The sequence below is a fragment of the Mytilus trossulus genome, chromosome 1 (assembly GCF_036588685.1).
Source record: "Mytilus trossulus isolate FHL-02 chromosome 1, PNRI_Mtr1.1.1.hap1, whole genome shotgun sequence".
In the NCBI taxonomy this organism is placed as follows: domain Eukaryota; kingdom Metazoa; phylum Mollusca; class Bivalvia; order Mytilida; family Mytilidae; genus Mytilus; species Mytilus trossulus.
The window spans coordinates 48136332-48148255 of NC_086373.1; the positions used below are offsets into that span (position 1 = coordinate 48136332).

At 31.6% G+C, this 11924-nt stretch overlaps 1 protein-coding gene across 1 annotated transcript; it reads right to left on the reverse strand.

The window, feature by feature from the left end:
• Nucleotides 1-5212: 5212 nt before the first annotated feature.
• Nucleotides 5213-11207, reverse strand: LOC134722394 (uncharacterized). Its single transcript, XM_063586043.1, has 3 exons — nucleotides 10964-11207; nucleotides 6114-6277; nucleotides 5213-5710 (listed from the first exon to the last, which is right to left on the reverse strand). Exons 1-3 carry the CDS (start codon nucleotides 11205-11207, stop codon nucleotides 5300-5302), a joined length of 819 nt encoding a protein of 272 aa, XP_063442113.1. The 3' UTR covers nucleotides 5213-5299.
• Between the last annotated feature and the right edge of the window lie 717 nt (nucleotides 11208-11924).

Here is an 11924-nt window from a genome sequence, read left to right on the forward strand (position 1 = left end):
ACATCTATGTACTACTTAAAAGTGTACTTCGATCTGTTGCGTCCTTAAAATGTTCTGACCGTCCTAAGATTTAATGTACGGAAATGTTTCGGTAAATTAAATTAAAATCCGACTTGAATGTTTATGACACACAAAACGAGAAACCAGAATTTCTTTATGACCAAACGTATGTACACGTTAGGGCGATTTAGAGCTTTTTAGAAGGAGTGAGATTCCACCCTTGTTGAAAGCCTTGTGGAGACCTCTAGATTTTTAAATTCCCTCCGTTTTTCTCATTTCCATTGGATCATATCTGTTAAACTAAATGTACAAAAGAGGCTCAAGAAAAGGCGAAATTTCTTTTTCAAACCCAAACTAGAAAACCATTTTTTTCTAATAGAGCACCTTACATTATCGTCAATGAGTTCAGGCATGTGAAAAATTATATAATCATACACAAGAAAGAAACCCTGAACAGGCTTTCAGCAATAATTTTTACCTATTTAATATTAAGTAAATATTAACATGTACATGTATTTGATAAAGTACAGATATAACAAAGAAACTGCCCGGTATCCGACGTAAGAGTACACTTTTTACTACACGCGTAGTCGGATGCGTTCACTACGAGGACACTTGTACACAACTACGCGTGAAGTATGAGTACAGAATCGTCCCATACAGGACATTTTCTATGTTATCCTAGTATATTATCTGACAGTTAAGAATAGAATCTGGTCAAATTTTGAAGTTGAACATGTGGGAATTAATGATGTTTGCCATGGACCATTTAATTTTCATGGAGGAAGGGATCTGGTAGTTTTTAGAAAACAATATTCTGACCCTGATTTTGACTTATAAAATCTGCTGTCTCAATATTTTGTCATATGAAAAAAAAATTGGCAACAAAATTTTCCTGTATGAAATGTAATAGAAAACAGAGAAAATGTGTCTATGAGACACAGATGCCCTCGCCAAACAGGAAGTAGACAAATGACAGACCTGAAAAGGGGAGACACGGTACAATTCACCTTGATAAAGCTTCAGACCAAATATCAAACCAATCCAACATACACAATCAAATATATATTTGACAAAAAACTTATAGACCGGACGTACAGACGTACAGACAAGGGTAAATCTTAATGCCCCGTCGCATGAAAGTTTGTCAGCATTGTCAATCTTTTTGACGTTAAAGTACTAATAGTTCGGTCACTACTCAATTAAGGGCATACGATACAGTTACAGGGGAGGTATTAACGTTGCTAACGTAAAATGTTATTTTCGCGACGTCAAACTGTGACATATCGGGAAAAGATGCATTTTTCGACTGATTTTTATCATTCAAACTGATTTAATTTGAAAACGAATTCAAGGACCCCTATTTTTCAAAACAGCAATTTGTTTCATTTTGCAGGGAGATTATGTGACCCAAATTTTATAAAACTGTAAATAGAGGATTTTTTTTTAACTTTGATAAACATGCAGCAAAAAATGACGTATTTTCCTCAATTCATGAACATTTGATAAATATGAGTTATTTCTAAATAAAAAAAATGCATAATTTTCTAGGATACTTATAAAATACAGAAATTATCGATTATTTAACAAAAAACAATTTGTGTTTATCTTTTATAACGAAAAAGTTATGTCTTTCTTTCGAAAAAGAAATTACGACCACAAATCTGAATTTTGAGCAAATATACAAAATTTCGACCTCATTTTACTCAAAAAGTAGCACATGAAGATATATTTTTTATTACATATTTGATTTTATTCAGGTGAAAAATAGCCTATATGCAAATTTTCACGAACTTGTAAATAGAGGATCAAAACTGTATCGTATGCCTTTAAGTTTGTCGATAACGTAGCTAATTTTGACGGTAAAGAAACATCAATTCGATCACTTCTCTGTTACGGGTGTATCAGATAACCCCAAGAATTAATTTTTTTACAAAATCAAACAAAAGTTTAAATAATGTTAAGGACCCTTTGTACCTCAATGTGGTATTATCTAATAAATAATCAAAAGAAGATACAGCATTTCAAAGAACCCTTTATATATTCAATGTATGTTAAAGTTAAATACAGTTTAATGTTGGACCCCGATTGAGACCGGACTGAAATTGGTTAACTAATAAAGCAAAAATACTCGAAAATAGATATTATATAGTTCTATAAAATTAGATATGATGTAACACAATGAATTATCTATTTGCAAATGATAATAAAATATAAGTAATAGTTATTTTACCTTTTTTTTGTTAAAAAACTAATATAGATCAACAACTGTATCCACACAATGCAGTACATTGAAATATATCCTCTCATAAAAAAGTGTATTATCTAATTAAAGGAGTTCACTTCATCAAAATAGATATAGCATTAAAAAAAGTATTTTAAACAGAATAACAAACATAACTACCACCCTATTCTTAAACCAATTTACAAAAGAAAAGAAAAATCAAAATGTGTAATAATGAACAGTAAATTTCATATAACTAAACGTTTACAGAGCTTATCATCAAAACACTAAGGAAACACAAAATCTTCAAATAACTCTGTCACTAAAATTATAAACGTGTTTGAAATTTACCACATTGTTAGCTCAAAACACTTGTCATAATCAAACATTGTATCTTTAAATTGTCACAAACTAACATCTGCAACTTATCTATCAATGTCTACAATTTTTGTTCCCCAGTGTAATGTAATGAAATATATCCTGCAATAAAAATTGATCATTAACTAATTTAAATTCATCAAAAATTGATTTCTTGTGAAATGGCTATAACTGAGACAACAAACGGACTAAGTTTTTTGACATTATTACCAATAACGTCTGTTTATATAAAAGAAAAAAGAAGATGTGGTATGATTGTAAATGAGGCAACTCTACACAAGGGACCAAATTACTCAGAAATTAATAACTGTTTTGTTCACTCATCGTTGTCAAAATAATGAAACTTTACGCGACTGTCATACAAGTGAGAGGTTTAGCTAGATATGCTATTTAATATTCATTTTCTACATAAGAAAATGCCTGTACCAAGTCAGAAATATGACAGTTGTTACCCATTCGTATGATGTGTTTGATCTTTCGATTCAGACATTTGCATTTAAAAAAAAATATATATATATAGATTAGACCGTTGGTTTTCCCGTTTGAATGGTTTTACACTTGTATTTTCGGGGCCCTTTATAGCTTGTTGTTCGGTTTGAGCCAAGGCTCCATGTTGAAGGCCGTACGTTGACCTAGAATGGTTTACTTTTTAAGAATTGTTATTTGGATGGAGAGTTGTCTCATTGGCACTCATACCACATCTTCCTATATCTTTTTGATTTACGACTTTCCGTTTTGGTTTTTTTCTCGGAGTTCTGTATTTTTTATCTTTTATGTTTTACACAAAGACCAAGGCATTAGTTGGTAGAAATTGGTGTTTATTGCTGGGTTTTTTTCTCTCGAGTAAACGACACATTTCTTTAATTGCACGTGCTGTGGATTCTGAACCCCATTCACTGGTTACATATAAAAAAAGAAGATGTGGTATGATTGCCAATGAGACAACTCTCCACAAGAAACCAAAATCACCTCGCACACATAATATTGAGACACGAGTTTAAATACGCCTTCAGAAACTGTTAAGGGGGACAGCAGTCAATATTGTTTTGTAATCCTAATCACAATAAAAACAAACAAATATGTAAAAAAGAAACTCCAAAAGGCATATAGAAATTGCAAATGAGCAAAAAAATAAGACAAGAATACAAAAACTTACCATAGCACAATAAAACAATGACGGGATGTATAAGTACAAGTTTACAGGACCATACGTTGTTGATAAATGTGAAAGTTCACATTTACACATATTGAAGGATAAGACAGCATCAAAAATTTTATCTACAATTCATGGTAACCGATTAAAACCGGCATATGTAGAAAAACCAAATCATAAATCTTTTTCATGGATCCTGTAAGAACACGAGTCAATACCAAACGATTACAGTGAGAACGATAGTTTATGCAACGATCTGGTTTTGCCCGAAAATGACTCATCAAATATCGATGATACATTGTTTTCGTGTCCAGTAATGAACTTTATTACATATGATCAACTACCCGGAAATTATTGCGATGTTTTTATTATTGCGAGAAAACGCGACAGGGTTATAATCCAATAATTCAAACTCACATTTTGAAATTATTCATATAAATTACACTGGATTTTTCTCCCTATCGCAAAAACTAAAATCACATTTTAGTCTAAAATAACAAAATAACAAAATCGTAACAATAAATGCACGCACAAATTTCATTACATTATATAGTTTTGACCGAATGAGTCTTTTCAAAACATCGTAGTTTATTTAAAACCGGACAACTATCTTGCATCCAACTACGTTCATAACACTCACAAACTTTCGTTTCCCGGAGAAAAAAAACATTCGTTCATTTCTATACAAGGTATAAAGACTATAATTATAGCTAAATGATCTGATAAGAAATCATGGTGTTGAAATGGAACTATTCAAGAATATTAACAACATATATGTTCAGAATGAAATCACGACAACAGCTATTTAAAACGTCATCACAATCTCAAAACACCCTTGTTAAAGCAAGAAAACAATACTCGCATGCTATTTGATTGTAAGCAGAAGCGCACACCATACTTTATAATATATAATGAATCGAAATGTAGTAATTTAAATAAATCTGTTAAAACTGTCAAATGATAGTGTCACGATCGCTATTCCCGAGTTCGGTGAATCTTGTTATCTGTGTAACAATCATAATTTAGAATATGATTTAAACAGTTCATACCATAGTGAACAAGTGTACTTAGTTTCAAGTTGATGGTAAACTACGTTGATTAACATCTTTAACCTGATAATGTACTGGTTCCAAACTATGTATATGTCTATGATAAGAAAACCTGAAAACGGGATCGAACCTGCTATTTGGCATAGAATTTAAAAAGATTACATCCAAATGAACAATCATACTAAGATCCATAGTTTACATATGCACAAAAATGCAATTACTTTTATCCCATACACAATAATCCATAAAGTTTAGCAGATTTAATGAATTCAATCAATGTATTTCAAGCTAGTTTTGAAAATTTAACAAAGCGGACACCCGCACACACTTAAAAAAACATTTTGGCTTAGCATTTAAATATTTTATTCGAAACATGACAAAGAGCAAATAATCGAATGGTATACGCATTTCTGTGAGGCACTAAGTCATATAGTGACAATTCACAAAAATAATTGTTATCGAAGTTCTAAACTATACTCTGCAATGATTGTATATTTATTTACTTTTATTGCATTTTCCAATAAAGCCTTTCCTTGCGGCTAGCAAAACGTCTAAATGTTTGCATTCGTCATTTACTTGAGCAGTCACAGGCAACTCATGGACAGCATTTTTGTGCGTGTTCCTCTTCTTTACATTTGATTCCTTCACTCCTCGCCTATGGTACATTGATCCCAACTTTAGTGTTGCAATGCTTGCAAAAACTTCACCGTCAGAAGCGTTTTCGGATATGATACCGTTTTCCTTCATTGCTTCCACATGCGCGGGTAAAGCCATTTTTATGTCTTTGTGATCTGTAGGGAAAGTGTCTATTATAGGGTTTCCATGCAGCTCAACTTTTTCCACAATTCTGAAGTATTTCTCAAAAAATTTCGGCCTGTATCCTATGCCTGCCATAATATAGATAACCTAAGAAAAAATATTAATCATTTAAGATGTGTCAAAATAAATATACTTTCTTTAGTTATGTTTTAAGTATCAAACGATACGAGAGACACAATATATTCAAATTAGCAGAAAATGAAGCACAGAATATGTTTTAATCATATTCAAAGACGCTTTACACTTATTTTCCAATTAATATGTCCACAAATATCAACTTAATTGAACGTTTAGATTACTGTTATTAGTCTAGGAAATATTCAAAAGTCTTCACTGAAATTTGTTCCGCTATTTTATACTTTAAAGTCCAATGCCTAAAATACGAATCAAACACAATCCCTTTGCTATCTGTGTGCCGTTTCTTCTTTGTATTACCACCTCTGTATAACAGAAAATGACAGTAGAGAAAAGCAAATAAAAATTAACTAACCTCTGTTCCAATTAAATGTGGCCATGAAAACCAGGCAACAGCAACTGATAAAATTGGAAATAATAATAAAGACAGGATAACAAAGCAAATATGTTTAAATGTTGATGCTGTATCTTTCCTTTTCATCATGAAAAACATATGCATTGATTCCCAGTGTTGAACTCCTAAAAATAAAAATAAAAGAAGATGAGCAAAATCAAATTCATTGTTTGGAGACTCTTGAATCATTGTGGATGTTTGTTGTTAATTCAACTTATATCCCATTTTCTAAATTTCGATTTAAACTCATTGCTTGCTCCAAGTGAGACATAACTAAATAAAAAATTGAAAAGAAATGGAAGCATATTCAGCAATAAATTCTCAATCGATAGCTTAGTGGCATATGATATCATGATCTTTTCACCAGAATTTGCGTTTATGCTTTTTATTACCTGACCAATGATAATATTAAAACATATACTTCCATGCGTATTTTTTATAGAGATGAACGAGAATTGAAGATAACCACTATCATTTTTGGATTTGTTTACATTTATATATCTTGAAAAGAAATATCTAATTTTTTTAGGAAAAGTATTCTCTCTAAATATTTTAATTGTTTCGGCATAATTAATATTTATATAAAAAAAATTATAATTTTAGAGATAAACCGGGATTTATTTACTGCATACATTTTTAAGAAAAAAGTCGCTTTTTTTAAAAAAAAAAACTGGTGAAAATTCTAAATATATCAGCCAGATATCATTAAAACAGAGGCCCATTTATGTTTGTCGCACTGCGACTTCGTGATAAAAAATATCTGACGTTGGCTACTTTATTATCTCCCTTGTGACTAGAGCGTATTCCCTTAACCGAACTTACAAGATTTAACATTAAATTTATCATCATCTTTCTCTTTTTGCCAACAACTCAGATCTACTGTGTATATGTTTTATGTTTTTGTTTTTGCTTTTGTAAAATATGGAATAACTACTTACAAAGCGAAAGTCGACAAACACTGAAATTTGCATCAAGGTAAATACTGAATACGATATCTTAACACAACTTCACGTTTTAATGTCAAGACATATTTTTTTATGCAAATGTTCTTGTCAGATTTATTTTTAAATGTTAAAGATGATTGCCTGTTTTGTCAGATTTTCGAAATCCTCTGGTTTTATCCTTTCGGATGCCTTAAAAAAAACTTGCCCATGAACCCCCATTTTTCTTTTTATAAATCTTTTACATGAATTGTTATAAGCCATTTGTAAAAGTCTTATAAAATCTTTTGTTTTTTAATAGGTTTTTAGAATTTTAACTGGTCAATGATAAAGCTATGAAAAATCAACAAGTCTCAAGTTAGAGGCCTGTAGATCAATGATTGTCGTTGGTTCATGTCTCGACTCATATTTGATACTGTGTAAGTTGTTTTGTTATGTATAATTAGGTCGTTACTTTTCTTTTGTTTGAATTGTTTCATACTTTTCATGTCGGGCCTTTTACAGCCGACTTCAGAGTATCGTTTTGTCATTGTTGAAGGCTTTACAGTTGCTAAAACTGCTAACATGCACTTCTTATTTAAACTTCAGTGGATAGTTACCTCATGAGCAATCATATGAAATCTCTTCACTTTTATATTATGCTAGAAAACACCCCTGATATTGCGGGTCCGTAACTGAATCAAAGTATATAACTATGCGTAGGCCTTATTTCAGTATTGATATTGTCATCGGATAAAGTCGATTATCAGATACACAGTTTTCTCTGCTTTCAAATCTTTCTGTTTGAACCCGTCGACCTGGAACTTATCAATTATTGGTAATATTAATTATTTGGAAAACAAAAGGTCCTGGAATGGAGAATTTTTAATCAACAGCATTGTCCTATATAAGTTATAGATAAAGTTGAATTATTTGATTCGCTGTTTTACGTCATGCCCGCTTACAAATTGAAAACTGTACCAAATTCGCCTTATTTTACGTCCAGATTTGTAGTATTCGTATTGTTATCTTAGAAAGTCTTACACAAAAATACTACAATAGGGAACAATTTGGCAATGATTGAATTTAGTAGGTAGTGTCAAACCTGTGATTATGACCCGTGTATATAGCAAAATCCTAAATACACCGTTTGTCGGTGCGCCTGTCAGATGCGGAACGTGCATATCAGGTAACAGGCGAATATACTATTGATATCGATATCGGTTTCGACCCGGAACTTGTTAATTAATGGCAATATTAATTATGTGGAAAACCAAAGGGTCTGGAGTGGTGTAATTTTTAATCAATACCATTGTTCTATATTAGCTATATATAAAGTTGAATTCTTTGATTTGTTGTTTTTACCCAATGACGACTGACAAATTGGACCTCGTTATTTTAGTATTATAGATGTATTATAATTAGATACAACATATAATGAAATATTAAGACTGAACACGTGTGTGGACACTTCCATTTTAGAGAAAAAAACGTCTTAAAAGTATCACAATTGCTAAAATTGTGATGATTTCAGAATGTTTGCATGACATAAAGGCGCTAGTATTATGTTGCATGGCCTTTGTATTTCAAAAAGCATCACATATTTATGTTAGAAAAATAATTTATTTTCGATAAATAGCCAAACGTTAACCCTTTTAACAACTTTGTAAGAATGCTATATTTTGGTCCCAAAAAGGGGTCTGACCGGGCCTACTCATTTAAACTGACAACCACGGAATTGCCCAATAGTGTTGAAAGTAGCGTATAACACCAATTAATTAAAATCCTTTCCCTAAGATATCAAACAGTCGTTTCTTTACTAATATTGTGCGTGTAGTTATTATATTTTTGCAGCTTATCGTCGTATAGGGATGTCCTACTAACATGACTAAGGCTGTAATACAATCAAAACGTTTCTAACACGAACTCACATTTCTATATATCGGCATTCATAAATTTATAAATGTCATTTAGACTGAACGTTTGTTATGTGCCTATGCCGTCTAAACTAAAAGAAGAGGACGACGAGAGCCAGAAGTACTTCCAAATGCAAAAAAAACCGAAATGAACCTCTTCTGCCTCACAAACGAAGAGCAAAAATCACACCCTTGTTGTTCCAGCAGACAAAGTTAAATATGCATAACTAATAATGTGGTATGTCCAACTTATCAGGCACTCAAAGCAAAACAGTTAATCCCATATGTGTACCTCTATATCATCTACGAAAAAGGAGATGTTAATATCACCAAGCCCGGCTTTCGCGTTGGATATATTAAAACAGGACCATAAAAATCTCCCGTCTTTAACCGGGATTCATTTACTTTACACCTATCTTTGTAAAGGATGATAAATAGCCGGGTAATTGACTAAACATCTTTCTAAAGTTCTTATCGTCATTCTAGATCTTTCTTTTATTCTTAAAGATACAACTTTCAGAAACAAAGTGATGAAGTATATACAACCATAAAGATTAAAGATTCACACTCAAATGTATATAGATCTACTGCACATTCGTCAAATCCCAATATTTAAAGTTATACAGTACTATTGTAATATCAAAGCTATAGATTTTTCTTCGCTTTGGACTATCATTTACCATGCTCAATGGAAAGATCGAATACACTGTCTCATTTAACAGAGCTTTCCCTTTAAAAATGAGGTTCTCGGATATAAATGCGTTGTTTTAAATAAGGAAAAATGTAACAATGTGAAGAACAAAATGTGTTACTTACACAAACACTTGTGTTACATGGAATGACAATTCAAGTCGACCGTACATAAGTATAACGGTCACCATCAATATTGATTGACATATAATATATGTCTGTGTCTAAACTCATTAGCTAACTGAAAACAAAAGCTGCAGTAAATAATCGGATGGATTAACTTCATGGACTTGCGTATGCAAGAATTAGCTTTTTCCGGCTTAATTATGTAGCTATATCTTTATTAAAGTAAATTCATGAATTGTGCATCGCATTCTTGAAAAGGTGAAACTTAGGTGATGATAAATAACCAAAGTCAGATAAGACTTCATTACAAATACCGTGACAGCAATGCTGATTGAAATCATATAAGATTGAACATGAATACCCTAGCAGTTTCTAGTATCCTGATCAGATTAAAAAGAATTTGTATAATGTTTACCTGTTATGTTTGGTGGCATTTGCGGCACAACCATATGCGACGAAGCCTGTATTACAGACATTGCGTAGCTCCAAATTAACGGATGCGTATACAGATTAGTTGGGTTGTACCATGAGTTATCTTTGGTACGATAACTGTAATACCAAAGATTTCCAGTCATGTTTAAAACTCCCAAAACCACGAATGTTGTTACGCCCCACGCCCAGCTTTTCCGAAGGATTCCCATGATTGAGTATGCCAAGCCTAGGACGAAAAATAAAACAAGTGCAAAGTTTACAGCAAATGCATTTCCATATCGAAGTTCCCCTAAGGTTGGAATGTTGAACTGAGCTAAGAACATCATCTAAAGCATAACATTCGTTGGTATAGTGAAAAAATGTACATATTTTGGGATAACACCTTGATGAAAAATATCAAAAGTATACATCTGATAAAGGAGATCGAAAAAATCCCATTGCACTCTTGGAACAACAAGACAGTAATTCAAAAACTTTTCCCAACAGTTATCTCCAGGAATATTTGAACATCCGGGCTCTACATCACGAGTAAGAGCATCGTATGAAGTTGGGTCACGTTTAAATGCTTTCAGTGATTCGACAACTCTTTCGGACACAAGTTTCGCTGTGGTAACATTTTGTAGGAGAGTTTCGAAATATAAATCAACCAGTTTCTTTCTTACTTTATCGTTCCAAAACTTAACAGAGAGAATGTTAAAATTGATCGTGTATATGCGCGTGTTGTTACCATCATTTTTCTCAATATTTAAACGTGCGTCATAGAAAGGTATTTGTATGTTGGGATGAGCTTCACTGCTTAAAGAGTGATCATTTAAAGCATTCTGAATGTAGCCATGAATATGGGATTCTGTATTTTTGATTGCCTCATCGGTCTTTAAATTCTCCTCTCCAACTTGTACTGTCTGTGTATAAGTATATAATTTGGCCAATTCATTTTCCGTTAATTCATTATCATATTTTTCTGACGCCATTTTTTAGATCTTCGTCGGATGGATTTTGTATTGTCTGAAATAAAATTAAAATTATCATTATGTAGGACATTTATTTACTAAACAATGTTCTTTTCATTATCATTATGTAGGACATTTAGTTACTAAACAATGTTCTTTTTATTGTCATTATGTAGGACATTTATTTACTAAACAATGTTCTTTTTAATATAATTACAAACAAATAATAATAATAATAATAATAATAATAATAATAATAATAATAATAATAATAATAATAATAATAATAATAATAATAATAATAATAAAATAATAATAATAATAATAATAATAATAATAATAATAATAATAATAATAATAATGATAATAATAATAATAATAATGATAATAAAAATCTGACCACCGAATTAGATAAACATGAAACAGTGACGTAAGTTGGACGTAAAAAAGAATGAAAAATAATGGAACAAAGATTTTTACAGGTCGAGGAATGAACGACAAATAAACGCAAAAGTAGTATACCGCTGTTCAAAAATCATAAATCGACTGAGAAAAAAACCCAAATCGGGGCCAAATAAATAAAACCGAATGAATCACATCAAATACAAGAGGAAAACTACGACACAACAGAAACACAACATTGAAATGTACAAACACAAAAACGCACTATAATATAACAATGGTCATTTTCCTGACTTGGTACAGGACATTTTAATAAAAACAAATGGTCGGTTGAAC

Coding starts and splice junctions, on each gene's coding strand:
- LOC134722394 (XM_063586043.1), bottom strand. CDS start 11,207: ATGGCGTCAGAAAAATATGATAATGAATTAACGGAAAATGAATTGGCC. Junction 6,278..10,963: donor AAATATTGAGAAAAATGATG/GTAACAACACGC, acceptor TTTTATTTTTAG/GAGTTCAACACTGGGAATCA. Junction 5,711..6,113: donor CACATTTAATTGGAACAGAG/GTTAGTTAATTT, acceptor ATTTTTTCTTAG/GTTATCTATATTATGGCAGG.